The sequence below is a fragment of the Nuphar pumila genome, chromosome 9 (genome assembly GCF_984573655.1).
Source record: "Nuphar pumila chromosome 9, dmNupPumi1.hap1.1, whole genome shotgun sequence".
Classification (NCBI taxonomy): domain Eukaryota; kingdom Viridiplantae; phylum Streptophyta; class Magnoliopsida; order Nymphaeales; family Nymphaeaceae; genus Nuphar; species Nuphar pumila.
This window is the reverse complement of record NC_143257.1, coordinates 63,672,311-63,693,059: the sequence shown is the minus strand read 5'-3', so window position 1 is coordinate 63,693,059 and position 20,749 is coordinate 63,672,311. Positions and strand designations below refer to the sequence as shown.

The window sequence follows — 20,749 nt, the reverse complement described above, 5'->3', positions numbered from 1 at the left end:
CATCCAAGAATTGGGATGTAAATCCAGAAGATTTTGACTTGAGGGAGAACATAATTTACATACTCTCAACATAGACTACGTCAATCCTGTTCTTCCCTCTAATTCAGACGATGAGGCTGATTTATGATAAGTTTTGTTGTTTATCACACTCACAAGCTTCTTTATGTGTTATATTTTGGTAAGTTTGTGTTGTTAAGAATTGCTTTTTATTTTTGCTTTAAAATTTACAATCTTTATGTGTTAATTTATTGTTATATATATAATTATATATATTTAAAATATATATATTTATAATATATATTTTTTAATATATATATAGCCGAGTCCCCGTGTCCAAATTTTTTGGAATTGCTCCGCACCCGTGTCGCACCCGCACCCGCACCCGCACCCATGTGACATAGGTTTTACTTCACCAAAAATATAGTCCTGTTATAAGTTAATCCAACTATCATGACAATTACCAAAACCTGATCACCATCATTATACTCTGCCATCAAGAAAACTGTATTACATGCACAACCACTATCATTGACAGGGTCAAGAATTAGCACCATCATGACATGCAAAAGATATAACCCTACACATCATTGTGATTATGATCATTGTGTCATGATGTGGCTAACATCACGAACATCTTGAACATTATCCTTCATTAGTCGTATGGGTCGATCTGAATATATCCCTTTGATCCATCTAATTTTCTTCTATATAATAGTAATAACAACCTAAACAGATGAATTCAAGTTATTATAATAACATTCTAAGATAATAACAACAAGCAAACACTAAATTCTTTTTCCCTTGACTTGAAAAAATAGATCAAATAAGAAAAGAGAAGGGAACATAAGCAGTTAAGCACTAAATCACTAGTTCAGAATATTAAAGTCTATGAGTTAACAGCAACATCAGGTCAAATCTTAAGATAAATAAAACAAGAGACTATCCTAAGAAGCCACAGACGGCCAACAGCAATTTTGCTCAAATTATGTTCAAGTCTACAGCTTCTTCAAGTCAAAATGTTATTAAGAGAAAATTAACTCAATGTCTAAGCAAATTGTTTACTAGATGGTACAGGCAAGAAAAGCAATACACCAGATGAACAGGTAAATAAAGCATACCTGGAATCCAGAATAAAATACTTGATGAGCCTCAGGATTTACAGACATTTTTTGACAAGTTTGACAATAGTTGAGACACCATTTCCCCAACCTAATTCACCACAGACCAGACAGAACCACATCATCCATCTAATTCATATATCAATAAAGCTAATGCCTTAAAAAAGGAGAAATTGAAAGCATGTAAACTTACTGATCCAGTGCTCTTGCGACAAAATAAGATGAAAGGAACCTTGCCCGTGACAAATAACTAGCAAGATAAGCAACAGCACTCATCCTACAGAAACACAAATAACATTATATAACTACCAGATTACAGACAACCATTTTTATGAAAGACATGTAGCAAATCTCACTATACATGAACAGGGTGCAGAGAAGACAACTGGTCCAGAGCATAGTTGCCAGAACAGGAATCAAAAACAGGAAGTGGGAAGCGAATAGGAAGCGGTAGGGAAAATCATTCAGGAAGTGGTATAAAAATTTATGAGAAATAATGATAAAATGATTGATGTAGGAAAACAAATTTTAAAGAATGAAGTTCTTTGAAGAAAAAAGAAGTATGTGTGTCAAAATGAATAATTAAGAAATGACATCTACCATTGACAATTATACCATCTTATTAGAAAAAATACTTAAGACCATTTAATAGGATAGCTAAATAACACATACAATCAATAAAAATGCAAAACCTTTAAAAATTACATTCATAAGTTTATTTCGGTGTTTAGATACAAAACATTGATATAATAAAAAAAATTGTGCAACAATTGATGTGTTTATCATTATTATAATTCTAAGAAGCTTCAATTAAGCCTAACAATATAATCAACTGTTATATGATATGTTTAAACAACAAGAAATGTACAAAAGTGGACAATGTTATATTTATATATATATATATGAGAATTGTGCTGACACCTTTTTTGTTAGGTCACCGTTAGGACACTCCAAAACTATACTTCTAAATGTTTTATACTAGATCTGAACTGTTAGATGTGTTTATCATTGTTTATTCAATGGAAAACATGTTTTTGATTAAGCATCTTTGTGCTCAGGTGTGTATTTTAAAGAGGTAAAAAAATAATCGTTCATATTGCACTAAAATTTAATGATAAAATAATAATATTTTTACATCAAATCAATTCAAAACAAAGCTTGTTTCTTGATAAGTAAGCAATAATAAACACATCTAGCGGTTCAAATCTAGCTTAAAACGCCTAAAACTATGATTTTTGGAGGGTCCTAACAGTGACCTAACGAAAAAGGGGCAGCACAATCCCCATATATATGTGCGTGTGTGATTTTTGGAGGGTCCTAACGGTGAACTAACGAAAAAGGGGGCAGCACAATCCCTATATATATAAATATATATATATAGTGCGTGTGTGTGTTTCTTAACAAAACAAACATCTAACAACATATAGTTAATTATGTATTGCTAATGATTTCGTATTAATGTAGGTACAAATATGGTAATTGTAATATAATGAAACTGCATATAAGATACATAAAAGCTACTAAGTTGTGCAAAAAGTAATACAAATTAGGTTGATAAGCTATTTATCCCTCCAAAAATTCAGCAATTTGAAGTTTTGAACAGATGTAGCTATATTATGAAACAAAGAACAAACAACTGCAATTAAGAGAGAGAACAACAGTCTAACACGCATATAGAAAAGCACACCAAACTAGATATGGTAATTCAAAAAAATAAAAGGAACTTTTTTTTTGCAATCAAAACAACAAGACTGAAGTCAAAAGTCATGTGCATTTATATTCTATATACTATGGAAATCCATGCATCTATTTGAGATGAACAAGAGAAAAAGAGGGGCTTGTAGCTGCACTAGACAAAATCACACTACAACTAGTGAGGAACTAGAATTCCTATATATGAGGAATTGAATTCCTCAACTTGGGAATTATAATTCCAATGAAAATAAAAACTCAGCCATGGGAATCGGGATTCCCATGAGTGGGAACCAAAGTTGTCAATCGAGGAAGCGGAAGCGGGAAGCGATTCGGGAAGCAGGAAGCGAGGCACTTCAAAAATTTTAGGAAGAAGGAAGCGTGGAACAACTTGGAAGAGAGAAGAGAAGAAAACCGGAAGCAACATAGGAATCGAACCAGAAGCGACCTAATATTCGAGTGAAAAGTGAATACGAATCAAGCTTTCTCGATATTGGGTTTAAAAAATTTATTAAAAGCTAAAATTGTATAAGGCCCCGCAAAAAAAGGAAACTCACTTTCCGATATTGGAAAGCGAGTAGGAATCAAACGAGAAGCGAGTGGGAAGAGAGCTTCCCAATTAAAATGGTCGCTTACCCGCGCATTTTGAAAGCATTGTATTTTGCGTTTCCGAAATACGTTTTGGGGAAGCACACTTCCCCATGTTCTATAGCGTTTTCGGTAACCCTGGTGGGAACCAAGATTCCCATCACATGAGAATCGGGATTCCCATGTTGGGGAATCGTGATTCACATGTATATGAAGCACGATTCCACACCACTTCCAGTTCCTGCTTCCCGGGAATCGTGATTCCCACCTTATAGTAGTGCTTCCGGTAACTATGGTCCAGAGTCACCCTTCTGACAAAGTAATTCAGGGAAGTTGACAGTACGAATCACAATATTTCTCCATGTCTATCACTTGAAAATACCAGAATTGCATGGCTTAAAGGCCACGAGACTCAGAACTGATTGAAATACCTTGCACCACGAGGCTCAGAAGTGCTCAAAAATATGTCCATGAGTATATTGCCAAACCTTTCTCCACAATTCTCTGGATCCAGCGAACAGGCGTAGAACATGACAAACTGCAAGCAATGACAACAGCGACAACAGGCATTATCATCCTAAATGGAACTCCATCCATCACATAATTGACACCATGTTTCAACAGACATAAGACAGAAAAAAGAGAAAAATAAGTCCACATAAAAGTTAGAGATGCATAACAGAATCACCTGAGCAAATTTTGACTTGGATGTGTTCAGCACAGTCAACCTGAACGAGTCAATGAAAATCTCAAAAACCTGCCCACAGGAAACAATGTCAGGTAAACTCCAGCAACATTTTGTGTAGAGGAAATAAAAAAAATCATGATTAAATGCTTCAGGTGTGTTATTGAATAAGAAAAAAACAATACAGAATTACATAATGCAGTTCATCAACTAGAAAATAGTAAAAAATGTATGCAGCAGCATATGCACATGGAAAGCACATTTGTGAAGTGGTCACCATTGTGGCTAATGTTGGGTCAAAACACCTGAAAGGCTAGTATGCTGACATAAAATCATCTAAATTATGTAAGCCATGGTATTACTGTTAAATTATATACCTAATCATTCAAATGTAATATATATATTTTATATATAAGGTAATACATATACATATATTAATATATATGTATATGTATCTACTTATTATATATATAAAATATATATTTCTGTTTTGTTTAGCCGTAGGGGTAGAATAGTCTTTTCCTCTATTTTACGCACATTCATTTTGTGAATGTGATTGTAATTTGTTTTTTATTTTTATTTTTCTTTATTTTTATTTTTCTTTTTGTAAAGTACCAAAAGGTACCTTGGGGGGCCCACTAGCATAGACGTTGGGCCCTCTCCAACGGTCACATTTGTGACCGTTGGAGGGGCTCCAACGTCTATGAGTGGAGCCCCTCCAAGGCTCCGCTTGTGTTGTTATAAATAGGGGTTTCACCCCCTTGTATTTTTCATGGCTTTGAGTCAAAGCCCAAGTTCTCAATAAATCGATTCCATTGTTTTTATGCCTTTGTGCATTTGTGAGTTATTTGTGGGTTGTGCTTTTTGTGCACAAGTGTTCTAAAGTGTTCTTATTGTGCTTTCGTGGTGGGTTTAATATCAAGAATATTAAGGTCTTGATATTAGTATCTTATTGGAGATACTTTCACATGGTATCAGAGCCTCGTTGGAAGAAAGAGGATCGTGCATCTCGTCTCTTGTGAAGCACCTCGAAAAACGTGCCCTCAAACTAGTGAAGTTTTTAAGTGAAGCATTTACTTCGGGCAATATTTTAGAAGCAACTTTTGTCAAGAAAAGGTTGAAAATCCGTTAAGGTACGCATTATTTTCCATCTTCTCTTCTCTCTAATGGGTGAAAAAGACTCCCATTTCTCCCTTGGGTTTAAACTTAGTGGTTCGAACTACCATGTTTGGGCCGGCAATATAGAAACCCATATCAAAGGGAAAGGCCTTTGGGGTTACGTTCAAGGCTCCATATCGGAACCCGAACCCAAGCTTTCTATTATAGAGAAAGGGGAAATTAAGATTCTTGAAGAAGAAGATAGACAAAAGGCCTTAGAAGAATATTCCAAAAGGCATGATGAGTGAGAAATGAAGAACTTCAAAATATTGTCTTGGATTTTTTCGTCCGTAGAAACCAAGATCAATGCCAACATCATTAAGTTTAAAAGGGCCTCCGAAGCTTGGTTGTACCTTGAAAAAATGTATACTTCAAGGGACTTGTCTCACAAATACTATCTCCAAAAGAAAGCCTTGACTCTTCAACAAAATGATTTATCTATTCGGGAATATTTTGCCGAATTGTCATCTATTTGGGACGAGATTGCCATGCTCGAACCAAAATGGAGCGGAGAAGCTATTGAATTAAGGCACAAACAACTAGAGTATGTATATGTATCTACTTATTATATATATAAAATATATATTTCTGTTTTGTTTAGCCGTAGGGGTAGAATAGTCTTTTCCTCTATTTTACGCACATTCATTTTGTGAATGTGATTGTAATTTGTTTTTTATTTTTATTTTTCTTTATTTTTATTTTTCTTTTTGTAAAGTACCAAAAGGTACCTTGGGGGGCCCACTAGCATAGACGTTGGGCCCTCTCCAACGGTCACATTTGTGACCGTTGGAGGGGCTCCAACGTCTATGAGTGGAGCCCCTCCAAGGCTCCGCTTGTGTTGTTATAAATAGGGGTTTCACCCCCTTGTATTTTTCATGGCTTTGAGTCAAAGCCCAAGTTCTCAATAAATCGATTCCATTGTTTTTATGCCTTTGTGCATTTGTGAGTTATTTGTGGGTTGTGCTTTTTGTGCACAAGTGTTCTAAAGTGTTCTTATTGTGCTTTCGTGGTGGGTTTAATATCAAGAATATTAAGGTCTTGATATTAGTATCTTATTGGAGATACTTTCACATGGTATCAGAGCCTCGTTGGAAGAAAGAGGATCGTGCATCTCGTCTCTTGTGAAGCACCTCGAAAAACGTGCCCTCAAACTAGTGAAGTTTTTAAGTGAAGCATTTACTTCGGGCAATATTTTAGAAGCAACTTTTGTCAAGAAAAGGTTGAAAATCCGTTAAGGTACGCATTATTTTCCATCTTCTCTTCTCTCTAATGGGTGAAAAAGACTCCCATTTCTCCCTTGGGTTTAAACTTAGTGGTTCGAACTACCATGTTTGGGCCGGCAATATAGAAACCCATATCAAAGGGAAAGGCCTTTGGGGTTACGTTCAAGGCTCCATATCGGAACCCGAACCCAAGCTTTCTATTATAGAGAAAGGGGAAATTAAGATTCTTGAAGAAGAAGATAGACAAAAGGCCTTAGAAGAATATTCCAAAAGGCATGATGAGTGAGAAATGAAGAACTTCAAAATATTGTCTTGGATTTTTTCGTCCGTAGAAACCAAGATCAATGCCAACATCATTAAGTTTAAAAGGGCCTCCGAAGCTTGGTTGTACCTTGAAAAAATGTATACTTCAAGGGACTTGTCTCACAAATACTATCTCCAAAAGAAAGCCTTGACTCTTCAACAAAATGATTTATCTATTCGGGAATATTTTGCCGAATTGTCATCTATTTGGGACGAGATTGCCATGCTCGAACCAAAATGGAGCGGAGAAGCTATTGAATTAAGGCACAAACAACTAGAGTATGTATATGTATCTACTTATTATATATATAAAATATATATTTCTGTTTTGTTTAGCCGTAGGGGTAGAATAGTCTTTTCCTCTATTTTACGCACATTCATTTTGTGAATGTGATTGTAATTTGTTTTTTATTTTTATTTTTCTTTATTTTTATTTTTCTTTTTGTAAAGTACCAAAAGGTACCTTGGGGGGCCCACTAGCATAGACGTTGGGCCCTCTCCAACGGTCACATTTGTGACCGTTGGAGGGGCTCCAACGTCTATGAGTGGAGCCCCTCCAAGGCTCCGCTTGTGTTGTTATAAATAGGGGTTTCACCCCCTTGTATTTTTCATGGCTTTGAGTCAAAGCCCAAGTTCTCAATAAATCGATTCCATTGTTTTTATGCCTTTGTGCATTTGTGAGTTATTTGTGGGTTGTGCTTTTTGTGCACAAGTGTTCTAAAGTGTTCTTATTGTGCTTTCGTGGTGGGTTTAATATCAAGAATATTAAGGTCTTGATATTAGTATCTTATTGGAGATACTTTCACATGGTATCAGAGCCTCGTTGGAAGAAAGAGGATCGTGCATCTCGTCTCTTGTGAAGCACCTCGAAAAACGTACCCTCAAACTAGTGAAGTTTTTAAGTGAAGCATTTACTTCGGGCAATATTTTAGAAGCAACTTTTGTCAAGAAAAGGTTGAAAATCCGTTAAGGTACGCATTATTTTCCATCTTCTCTTCTCTCTAATGGGTGAAAAAGACTCTCATTTCTCCCTTGGGTTTAAACTTAGTGGTTCGAACTACCATGTTTGGGCCGGCAATATGGAAACCCATATCAAAGGGAAAGGCCTTTGGGGTTACGTTCAAGGCTCCATATCGGAACCCGAACCCAAGCTTTCTATTATAGAGAAAGGGGAAATTAAGATTCTTGAAGAAGAAGATAGACAAAAGGCCTTAGAAGAATATTCCAAAAGGCATGATGAGTAGAAATGAAGAACTTCAAAATATTGTCTTGGATTTTTTCGTCCGTAGAAACCAAGATCAATGCCAACATCATTAAGTTTAAAAGGGCCTCCGAAGCTTGGTTGTACCTTGAAAAAATGTATACTTCAAGGGACTTGTCTCACAAATACTATCTCCAAAAGAAAGCCTTGACTCTTCAACAAAATGATTTATCTATTCGGGAATATTTTGCCGAATTGTCATCTATTTGGGACGAGATTGCCATGCTCGAACCAAAATGGAGCGGAGAAGCTATTGAATTAAGGCACAAACAACTAGAGGAAGATCGATTTTTCAACTTCCTAAATGGTCTTAGACCCGAATTTGAGCAAATTCGATCCTCTCTTCTATCGGCTTTCACCTCCCCATCTATTGAAGATGTCATCACCAAGCTAAGTGGTGAGGAAACACGTACGAGGATTAGTAAAAATAACCCAAGCATCCTTGCTACACCTTCTCAAAGTGACTATGAAGTGGTTAATGTCGTGTCAAGACCCAGAAATAATTTGAAGACCTACAAACCGCCCCATTTCAAAAATCAAGCACAAAATGATCGATATGGCAAGAGAGATTATAGCAAATTAACTTGCCATTTTTGTAAAGAACCGGGACATATCAAACCCAATTGTCCCAAATGGAAGAAATTTCTTGCCGCAGCTTTAGCATCCCAATCGGAGGAACGGCCTTCAACTTCAAATGAACCTCTTTCGCTTCATCAAATTGTGGATGCTCTTCAACCTCTTCTCAAAAGAGGCATTTCTGGAGCCGCTATGTCATCCTCTTCCTCTCTTGGTAAGACATCTTGGTTACTTGATTCCGGTGCTTCGTTTCATATGACTCCAAGCCATTGTTTTCTTTCTGATTATTCTAAAAATTGTCTTTCATCTTTTATCTCAACGGCGGATGGAACCCCTCTTGAAATTAAAGGAATGGGCAATTTTGAAAAACAAGACTTCTTTATCCCAAAAATTCGTCTTATACCAAAACTAAACTTAAATTTACTTTTTGTTTCTCAACTCTCGGACTGTGGTTGCGATATAAAATTCTCTTCTAATAAATGTTGGATACAGGATCGTCAGTCCGGGAAATTGATTGGGGAAGGCTCTAGGAGAGGAGACCTCTACTATGTTGATTTTCTTAAAATTCCCAAGAATCAATTTTGTAATGTTGCTCAAAACAAAGATATTCATGTATGGCATAAGAGATTGGGTCATCCCAACATTGTTAAAATCTCTTATTTGCCTTTTATTAAGCATCTTTGTAATGAAAATTTTGTTTGTAATGAATGTATTCTTGGAAAAATAAGAAGTCTTCCTTTTCCTCAAAGATCCATGTTTACAACAAAACCTTTTGAAATTGTTCACTCCGATGTATGGGGTCCGGCTCCGGTGATATCCAAGGGAGGTTTCTCTTACTATGTTATCTTTGTGGACGATTTCACTAGGTTTAGTTGGATATATTTTCTTAAACATAAACATGAAGTTTTTTCAACATTTAAAACATTTCATATGATGGTTTTAAATCAATTCAATGGAAATTTAAAAATTTTTAGAACCGATTCGGGTGGTGAATACCTTTCCAATGAATTCAAAAGCTATCTTGAAAACTATGGAATTCTCCATCAAAAGTCTTGTCCCAAAACCCGCCAACAAAATGGGTTGGCTGAACGAAAACATAGGCATATTATTGAAACCACACGAACTTTGCTCATTTCCTAAAATATTCCGAAAAAACTTTGGGCGGAGGCCGCTCTTACTTCTGTCTATCTCATAAATAGACTTTCATCTAAAAACTTGAACAAGATTTCCCCATTTGAAAAATTATATGAAAAAGAACATGATTATAGCAGGTTAAGGGTTTTTGGATGTAAATGTTTTGTCCTTACTGATAAAAATGACAAACTCTCTCCTAAGGCCATTCCTTGTGCCTTTCTTGGTTATTCTGAAACTCATAAAGGTTTTCGCTGTTATGATGTTAAGAGTGATAAACTATATGTTTCCAGAAATGTAAGCTTCTTGGAAAATGTTAGTGGTTTCAAAAAACTTGAAACCAATGATGAGAATATTGACTATTCTTTTCTGTTTGATTTATTAACTGAAGATGATGATACTAGTGATGATGAAACAAATCAAAATGATGAAACTCATTCTGATCAACACATCAATCACATAGAGATCCTATAACTTACTCTCATAGAGATAGGAGTACTTTTAGAAGTGCCCTCGAAAGATATGATAGTGAGTCTACCCCTCCAAGTGAAGGAAATCTTCGTAGGACCGAAAGATCAAGAAGACCTCCTTCTAGGTTCATCTCATATGAGTCTTTTTCACCAAAATATAGAGCATGTCTAAGCGCCATTCACTCATACATAGAACCTAGGGATTCGAGGAAGCACGAAAATGCCCGGAATGGATAGTTGCTATGAATAACGAACTTGAAGCCCTAAAGAAAGCAAAGGCCTGGGAGTTTCAAGACCTTCCTAAAGACAAGAAAGCAATAGGGTGTAGATGGGTATTTAAAACTAAGAGTGATGGGTCTCTTGAGAGATATAAGGACCGCTTAGTTGCAAAATGATATGGTCAAAAATATGGGATTGATTATGAGGAGATTTTTGCCCCCGTTGCTCGAATGGTCACCGTCCGATGTCTTATAACTGTTGCTTCAATCAATAAATGGAACATCTATCAGATGGATGTTAAGAATGCGTTTTTAAACGGAGATTTAAATGAAGAAGTATATATGGATGCTCCTCCTGGAATGGAGTATCCTAAAGGAAAAGTGCTTCGTCTTCGGAAAGCACTTTATGGTTTAAAACAAGCTCTCAAGGCTTGGAATGATAGGTTTAACTCCATAATGTTAGAAAATGATTTCTCATCCTGCTTTACTGATACTGCTTTGTTTGTTAGAAAATCTAATGCAGGGATTGTCATTCTACTACTTTATGTGGATGACATGCTTATAACTGGGAGTGACTCTAAAGGGATTAAAAGCATAAAATCCATTTTAAAGGATAAGTTTGAAATGTCTGACTTAGGCTTATTAACTTATTTTTTGGGTATTGAGGTAGCTTACTCTCATAGAGGATATTTTCTATCTCAAACTAAGCTTGCATCTGAGATTATTGACAGGTCAGGTATTACAGATGATAAAGTTTGTGAAACTCCTGCTATAGTAGGAGCTAAAATGAAGATTGATGATGGTGTTCCCCTCTCCGATCCTACTCCCTACAGGCAACTAGTAAAATCGTTGATGTACCTAAGCATCACCAGACCAGATATCTCACATGCGGTGCATACGGCAAGTCAATTTCAGCATGCACCAACTTCTGTTCACATGGGTGCTATCTTACGTGTCGTAAGATACCTAAAGCACACTATTAATAAGGGAGTTTTTCTGTCTTCTTCTTCCGAGCTATGTCACATGGGTGCAGGTGCAGGTGCAGGTGCGGGTGCGGGTGCGGGGATTCGGCACTTCCAAAAAACCCGGGTGCGAGGTGCGGCAGGGGCAAAAATGTAAAAATAAATAAATATATATATATATATATAAAAGGGGGTCGGGGTTTCCCCGCAGGTTTTTCTGCTGTCAGCTGCTGACAGACAGCAGCTGCTGTCAGCCCTGACAGGCAGTTGCTGTCAGCCCTGACAGCAGATTTTTTTTAAAGACAGACAGCAGCTGTCTGTCAGCCCTGACAGACAGTTGCTGTCAGCCCTGACAGCAGATTTTTTTTAAAAAAAAATTCAAATTCGCAGCCCATTTCACAGGGCAATTTTTTTTTTTAAAAAAAATCCAAAAAACAAATGGACCTAAATGATCCTGGGTGCGGTCAACGCACCCAGGATCGGGTTGACCGCACCCGGTGCCGCACCCGAACCCGCACCCGCGTCGAGTCGACGCGGGTGCGGCACCCTGCTAGCCAAATCCCTGTGACACAGCTTCTGAGTTAAGATTGATTGCATATACTGACTCTGATTGGGGAGGTGACCCAAATAACCGTCACTCCACCACTGGTTTTTGTGTATTCTTAGGAGACTCATTAATCTCATGGAGATGTAAGAAGCAGCAAAAGGTGTCTCTATCATCAACTGAAGCAGAATATCGTGCTATGGCGACTACTACCATGGAAATTGTTTGGATTCATCAGTTGTTGGAATACATGGGGATCACTATTGAAGGGCCTACCAAGCTTTGCTGTGACAACAAAAGTGCAATTTATATTGCTAAAAATCATACTTTTCATGAGCGGACCAAACACATAGAGATGGATTGTCACTACGTTCGGGAGGCATACCTCAAAGGAATCATTGACCTACCATATGTCACATCCAAATATCAATTGGCGGACTTCTTCACTAAAGCCTTTTGTGCTCCGCGCTTCAACTTTCTTCTTAGCAAACTCCCGGTCATCCTGCCCTAAGTTTGAGGGGGGGGTGTTAAATTATATACCTAATCATTCAAATGTAATATATATATTTTATATATATAAGGTAATACATATACATATATTAATATATATGTATATGTATCTACTTATTATATATATAAAATATATATTTCTGTTTTGTTTAGCCGTAGGGGTAGAATAGTCTTTTCCTCTATTTTACGCACATTCATTTTGTGAATGTGATTGTAATTTGTTTTTTATTTTTATTTTTCTTTATTTTTATTTTTATTTTTGTAAAGTACCAAAAGGTACCTTGGGGGGCCCACTAGCATAGACGTTGGGCCCTCTCCAACGGTCACATTTGTGACCGTTGGAGGGGCTCCAACGTCTATGAGTGGAGCCCCTCCAAGGCTTCGCTTGTGTTGTTATAAATAGGGGTTTCACCCCCTTGTATTTTTCATGACTTTGAGTCAAAGCCCAAGTTCTCAATAAATCGATTCCATTGTTTTTATGCCTTTGTGCATTTGTGAGTTATTTGTGGGTTGTGCTTTTTGTGCACAAGTGTTCTAAAGTGTTCTTATTGTGCTTTCGTGGTGGGTTTAATATCAAGAATATTAAGGTCTTGATATTAGTATCTTATTGGAGATACTTTCACAATTACACGGTTCACTTCGTCATAGGTTGCGGCCAACAACCTAAGGTAGAAAACCCATCACTGTGACATGGACACAAAATCAAGTTTGACATCGGCATCTAATAATAATTTTACAAATAACAAATCTAACTAGCAATGTATACCTGAAAACAATTAACCACAAAAGAAAGAATGACTGAATATAAAGAACCAGTAAACTCAATACACTTTTCATAGGGAGCAAACACTGTGATAATTTATTCACATAATTCATTTCAGTGTCAAGTTAATGGTTCAGTTTCACAAAATTTTACTTGTTCTTTCAGGTCAATCAAAAAAACTATGAGCATTACAAGAGATATATACACAAAGGCATCTCATTGAATTCATAATGAAAAAAAAGGAGTATTCAGAGCATGTTAGCATATTTATGGTCATAACGCTGTATTATAGAGGTACATAAGATAAAAGAAAACCTCCTATAATGAAGCTACATGCATGTTTGCTTCCATTATAACTTTGATCTAACAATTCGGGCATGTTTGCAATGCCCTGTGATTCTTGGATCCTGTGATTGTAAATCACAATCATCATACTTTTTCAAGGTTAGTGGAACATGGAAAAGTAAAAGTTGTGATTGTGATTGCCAGCTGTGATTGATTTTGCATCTTTTAGACTTGAATCTTGTGAAAGTAGATCAAAAGGTTGACCTTATGATTCACAATCACAGCTTCTACTTTCTCACCTATGACAAAAGTAAACATGCCGTTCATGTTTAGATTTTTTTCCCACAAAAAAAGATTTTAGCATTATGATTTTTGTCTCAAATACCAAGCACTCATCAACCATAAGGTAGAGATTCATTGTTATAAATTGTGGAAGTAAAGCTTCAAACCTGCAAGAGTCGACCTTCTTCAAAACATAACTTGAGATGCTCAAAAGTTGCATCCATCAGATTGTCTAATTTATCAGCAACTTCTCCAAGTCTTTCTCGACCTAAATTTGTTTTCCATATCTGAGAGAGATTTAACCACATCAATTTGATGCCAAGTGAAGATCAGGAATGCATAATAGCTGAAAAAGCACCAAACTTGCGAAGTCTTTGATATACCACTAACACACCTCAATGCCACCTTTTTGTAGTTCCCCTTCGTTTTCTTCATCATCTTCCAGTTCCATCTCAAAGATACCTTTATTGCTATCTTCTTTTAGTATATCTTCCCATTTTATTTCCACCTGAAAGTGTTCATATGTTGAAGGGACACATAAGAATGAGATGGAGTAACATTTTACCAAACTATTTTGAAATTTTTAAAACTCACATCTAAGTCAACAAGTCGAAAAATCACTGCCCTCAAAATGTCATTCCTGAGGTACTCTCCAATCATGCTTCCTTCCAACCTTAGCATGTTCTCCAGATAAAGAATGTTAAACTGAAAAAACAAACAAATTTAGAGTCAATTAGTCGGATACAAACATTACATAATGACCATGTCTATCAGATAGAGTGGCCTTAATACTTACAGTCTTAGGCTCATGCTTTTTGGGCATCCCATGGATAACTATTGACCCCAATTTCAATGGTGCCTGAGGTACCAACCGAACGATACTTTCAAGTGCCATATGCACCCTAGGAAGAATTTCTTCCTTTCTAGAGAGGTACTCTGCAGTTTTCTCCGCCAACTGACTTTTATCTAGACCATTTATAACCAAGCGTGTAGTCAAACTATCTAGAGACATCGATGTAAGCGACAAACAAGTTGGAGGGAGGAAATTGCCAACAAGTTTGATCAAACACTCATCAACAAATCCGCCATTTGAAGCCGCCTGGATGGAAAAAGAAAAACAAGAAAACAAAGGGAAATAAAAGAAGCATCAGTCAAATAGAGCAAGGCAATTACACAGTTTGCGAACCTGAAACTAATGTTATCAATTTTTGTTACCAAATCAACAATGAACTGCACCCAAGCATCTGCCACATCAGGTCCACAGTTCCACATGCTCATGTCGAAAATCTGCAATGTTTTCAGCAATTAGATATGGCTAAGTTCGTTTCCTTCAAATGGCTACATTGGCAGCTAAAGAGCATCGGCACAGATACAGACTTACAAAAGACAACAGAGACTTGTGGTGATTGTAATTGATAGACGAAATTGCTCCTGACAGGGCCCTTAATGTCATCTACACAAGGCGTGAATATGTTCAATTTATGAAAGGCACAACCTTATAACGGAAATGCCTTGCGAAGCCATATTGGCAGTTAGAACTCGACCTACCGCAAGCATGCTCTCCTGAACAGGGTCGCTTGGATCATAATTGGTGATTTCCTCAATTACTTGATCATATGGTGCTTTATCACCCTGACATATCAAAACTTCACTAACGTTGACGTGCCACAAACATGTGAATTCAATATCAAACAAACGAAAACATAATAATCCAAACTGCTAAAATGGCTAAACAAAAGCCTCTGGCTGGAATATCCAATTCGTTTAGATAACTACAATTAAGTTAGAAAAAAAAAAACTAATATTGAAGAGGTTTTCCCGCGCCGATCAAAACTAGCCAAAACCGCGGCTAATAATAATGACAATGATAAGATAATATAATTACAGTAGCAGTAATAACAATAACAAAAACCATGCAAACCCAAAAAAAAATTAAATCCAAAAAACAAGAATAATACCCTAACCCACCAGCAATTAAGCCAAAATTTCCATAGCAACCAATACCACACCAATCCAAACTCTCAAAAAAATCTAGAAAACAACACGCAACCTCAAACAAAAATCAATAACCCCTCAATCCACCGGAATCAGGCTCAATTTCGAGCAAAAAAAAACAACAATCGAGCGCGAATTACCTGAGTAGCGAGAATCAAGGCCTCCCGAATCATAAACGTGGCGTTGTAAATCGCCTCGGAGTCGCTAATCGTGACGTCGGGCGCCGGAGAAGCGGTCCGAACCTCTCTAATTACCTCCATCCCCATCTGTATCAATCTCCGAGATGGATAACAGCCCCTGGAATCACGTCAGAGAAACCCTAACTGATCCCCTCTGCAAAATCCTAGCTTTAGGGGCGGGGGGAGGAGAAGAGGGGAACGAGCGAGAGAGGAGGTGCGCTCGTCCAAACCAGGTAGGAGGGGGTTCGCCCTTAAATAGTAGGGTTTTGTAGGGCTTTGCTGAGCAGGGGTCGTAGCGGTCGGATCCGATCAGAATCATGAACATTCCGAATGTGATCCGATTTATAAGCAATCGATTCGGACCCGGATCCAGTATCTTATGAAATAAAGTTGAATTCAGATCCGAATTGTACGTGAGAATAATGGATCCACTATGGGACCCACATACTATGTTTTGGTTGAGTTGAGTTCATCAGGGCATGTTTGATACACCGCCCCTCCCCCAGGTCGAATTGGGACAACGCAGACATTAGGGATGGTGAAATCAACAAACGATGGATGTTGTGGACGTGTTGAACGGCATCCACCACATTTGTTTTTTATGTAATTTTGGTTCTACCCCCATTACTAAAGCAACAGGGATGGGGGTGTATCAAACATGCCCTTATTTTGGTTCTACCTTCAATCTAAGGTCCCTGCACATGCCCGGCTCTGATGAAGCAGATCCAATGTCCTCCTTCAATTACTTTTCTGCTATGATGGATATCGAGCAAACTCAAGATCTAATCATTCGTAATCAAGCCCTGTTGCAGCAGACTCGCAAGCGGAATCGTGCCAACCGGACACCTTCACCTTCTCCACCTTCGAGATAGACTCATTTTTTATTATATTTGGTCTGTAATAACTTTTAAATACTTTCGGTCTGTAATATTTTTTTCTTACTCTGATCCCTCCTTTTTGTCCATGACAAAGGGGGAGAAAACCTGTCTCTTTAAACATTATTTCACCTTTTTTATCATATTATTATTTCTATGCATAATGTCTTTTTGACAGGGGGAGCATATTTTGTCATCATCAAAAAGGGGGAGAATGTTGAGAAACTCGGTTTTGATGTCACATAATATGATACACTGTCTTATTTGATTTTGTATGATATGATAATATGTTCTCTTGAAATAATGTTATATTATGACTGAATATGTTTTGCCTTAAATCTAACGAGTATTTGATGCAAGGATATCTCACCCAATAAGGATGGAGACTTCATGTTCAAGTACAACTATGGTGCAATCATACTCCTTGAAGAAAAAGCTTGATGAGCCATGCTTTCCTAAAGTTCAAATGAAGAAATCGGCTACCTCAAGATGAAGATTTTTTATTCTTTAGAGTCATATGTAACAGAACCTTCAGGAACTTGCATATTGCATATTACATACTCATTCATACATACTATATCATAAAAGTATACGATAGTTTCAAAAAGGTTCTTTTTTGAAAACCAACAAGTGTACCTTCTTACAACCTTTTATGAAAAAGATATTTTGTCATATAATAATTGTACCTTCTTACAACCTTTTATGAAAAAGACATTTTGTCATTGTACCTTACACTATATACAAGACAACATAAAATCGGCTACATAAGAAAAACAAATAAAATATGTTTTTGAAAAGACTTTAGTTATCTTCTTTAATGAAATGTTTTTTTTATATAGGAAGAAGACAAAAACATAAAATCGACTACATAAGAAAAACAAATAAAATATGTTTTTGAAAAGACTTTAGTTATCTTCTTTAATGAAATGTTTCTTAATACAAGAAGAAGACAAAAACATAAATCGGCTACACAAAAGAAAAACAAATAAAATATGTTTTTTTAAGGACTCTAGTTACTTTTTCTCATAACCATAGAATGTCGACTTACTTGAAGTCATCATTCTCTTTACAAAGCATTAAATGTCTTCTGTAACAAATCCTTGTTAAATATCCTTCTCAAAGAATATCGACCTTCCTTTTGGTCCTCATTCTCTCTGGAGACTTTGAAATACACAACATAAAGAAAACACTTGACATGACTATGTACAAATAAATATCTCAAAACACTCATAGTACTTACACTCATTTAAAGCAAAGAAGTACTAATGTACCTCAAATCATTAATTAGAATAAAGACAAAACTACAACCCAACGTTCAATGTACTATTGTAAGAAATAGACTTTTTACATAAAATATGTATTACTTAAAAATAATACAACGACTAGTGTACCCTCTATTTTACTCTTCTGGAAAAAGGCATTCTCGAACTTCTCTAAAAGATGGTTTTGAAATGACCTAACATTTCACATTTCAAAAAGTTACAATTCCAAAAATGTAACGACTACTTTTTATAAGCTATATAAACACACACACATAAGCTATTCAAACAAGAGGAATGGAATAGACGTGTGAGCTTACAAAGAGAAAAAGTTCTATTCATGATTTGAAAAGAGAGCCTTGAAAAAGAAAGAGAAAAAAAAACAAAAAGGAAGAAAAAAGAAAAAGTCAAGTCCAGCTCTTTGACAAAGAGTATCCTCTGAGTGACAAACAGAACATTCTTAGAATCCTTCATTCGTGCATTCATATCATTCTGAAGGTTCTATAGGAAGTATTGTAACTCTGTTATTCACTGTATTCCTTCTTTGTTTAAAGAAGTAGACCTCTGTGAAAGAGGGTGTTGCCCTTCTCTGTTGAGAGAAGAAGACCTCTTGGGAAGAGGGTGTGCCCCTTCTCTGTTGAGAGAAGAAGACCTCTTGGGAAGAGGGTGTTGTACTATTTATCCGGTAACTCGGATGTTATAGTGGAATCTCAAGTGGTTTGCTTGGGGACTGGATGTAGGTCTGGATATTGACCGAACCAGTATAACTTCTGTGTTTTATGTGTTTTGCCTTATTGCTTAATTATTTTATTTTATCGATCATTATCATATTTCACTATTCACCCCCCCTCTAGTGGAATTTCATTTGGTATCAGAGCAGGTTTGCTGGTTTCGACGTAATAAGTCTTCCAGTACAAATGGCATCTACCTCTTATGCTCGTGATATTGAAGGTCAACACGCATCTCGTCCTCCCTTCTTCAATGGCTCCAACTATGGATATTGGAAATGCAGAATGGCTATCTTTCTCAAATATATAGACTTTGTTGTATGAAAAATTGTTGAGCATCCATACACATCTCCATCCGCAGACTATAACTTATGGTCTGATGAAGAAAAGAAAATGGCAAACCTAAATGCAAAGGCTATGAATGCCTTATATTGTGCCATTGATCAGAATGAATTCAACAGAATATCTATATGTGAATCTGCATATGACATTTGGCATTCTTTGGAGGTTATTCATGAAGGAGCCAACAAAGTAAAAGAAGCCAAAATATCATCTCTTGTTAGAAAATATGAGTTGTTCAAAATGAACAAAGATGAACTCATCACAGAGATGTTTACCAGATTCACCAACATCACCAATGATCTGAAATCTCTGGGTGTAACATACTCCCAAACTGAAAAGGTGAAGAAAATCTTGAGATCTCTCACAACTGATTGGGAGAAAAAGACTACTGCTATTGAAGAAGCTCAAGATTTATCTAAACTTACATTGGACGACTTAATAGGCAATCTTATGGCCTATAAAGTCCATATGAAAGAAAGAAGGGAAGAAGAGCAACCAGTAAAGAAAACTCTAGCTTTCCCAGCTCTATCTGAGAATGAAGACTCAGATAAAGAATCAGAAATTGCGCTACTTACAAGAAAATTCCAGTGCTTCATGAGAAGGAACCGGCTTCCAAACAGGCACAAGGAAAGAAAAGATCTTAAAGAAGATCCCATGTGCTTTCAGTGTAATAAGCCAGGCCACTTAAAACGTGACTGTCCACTTCTCAAAAGAAAGTCCAAGACTGAGGAACCAAAGAAGAGGTTCTTCAAGAAAAAGGCTCTGCATGCTCAATGGGATGATTCAGAACCATCCACTAGTGAAGAGTCAAGTGATGATGAAGCCGAAACTGCAAATATGTGCTTCATGGCAAACGAAAGTTCGGTAAGTGAAATCTCTGATTTTTCCTTTGAAGAACTTCTAGATGCTTTTCAAGATCTATTTGAAGAATCTAGAAAATTGAGTTTCAAAAATAAAGTTTTAAAATCTGAAAATTTAAAGCTTTCTCAAGAGAATGAAAAACTCAGCAGTGAAAATTCTGAGTTAAAAAAGAAAAATCTTTTACTTATATCTGAAATTTCTTCTACTAGCTCCAAAACTAAAAATATGCAAGTAGAAATTTCAGAGCTAAAAAGTAAAACTGAGAACCTCATGAAAACGGTTTTCAAGTTTACTAAAGGTAAAGAGAACTTGGATAAACTCTTATCCTCTCAGAAGGTCTCCTTTTACAAGAATGGGATTGGCTATTCTCATTTCAAAAAACCTTCTTGTATAAATCAAAAGACCACGTTTGTGAAAAGTTCATCTGAACCAAATAAGGAGTATTATATTGATAATCTTTTTAACTCCTCTAAAGAGATAGACAAACCCAAATCCAAATGGATATGGGTTCCAAAGTCTAACAAAAAAGGACCCGATTGGGTACCAAAAAGAAGATTTACTTAATGTTTTGCAGGCTCTAAAGAAGAAGAACAGATGGATACTAGATAGTGGATGTTCAAAGCACATGACAGGACATCCAGACCTTTTTGCTGTTCTTCATCATAAAGAAGGAGGAACCGTCACCTTTGGAGATAACAACAAAGGTTTGATAACTGGTATTGGAAATATTGGTAACATAGA

General features: G+C 36.5%; 1 protein-coding gene across 2 annotated transcripts in view; it reads right to left on the bottom strand.

The window, feature by feature from the left end:
* LOC149828616 (uncharacterized) overlaps positions 1-16,151 on the bottom strand; it is a 39,205-nt gene extending 23,054 nt beyond the window's left edge. The window contains exons 1-12 of one of the 2 annotated variants that reach the window (XM_090016907.1): positions 15,905-16,151; positions 15,318-15,401; positions 15,151-15,222; positions 14,985-15,056; positions 14,566-14,868; positions 14,364-14,474; positions 14,164-14,277; positions 13,937-14,056; positions 4,087-4,155; positions 3,830-3,936; positions 1,312-1,395; positions 1,119-1,209 (exon numbers count right to left, since the gene is read on the bottom strand). In XM_090016907.1, coding sequence (XP_089873033.1) covers positions 1,119-1,209; positions 1,312-1,395; positions 3,830-3,936; positions 4,087-4,155; positions 13,937-14,056; positions 14,164-14,277; positions 14,364-14,474; positions 14,566-14,868; positions 14,985-15,056; positions 15,151-15,222; positions 15,318-15,401; positions 15,905-16,030 — 1,353 coding nt within the window. In that variant the 5' untranslated portion in view covers positions 16,031-16,151. Of the gene's footprint in view, positions 1-1,118; positions 1,210-1,311; positions 1,396-3,829; positions 3,937-4,086; positions 4,156-13,936; positions 14,057-14,163; positions 14,278-14,363; positions 14,475-14,565; positions 14,869-14,984; positions 15,057-15,146; positions 15,223-15,317; positions 15,402-15,904 lie in introns of those variants that run through there. The other variant, XM_090016908.1, reaches the window with a different exon arrangement.
* Between the last annotated feature and the right edge of the window lie 4,598 nt (positions 16,152-20,749).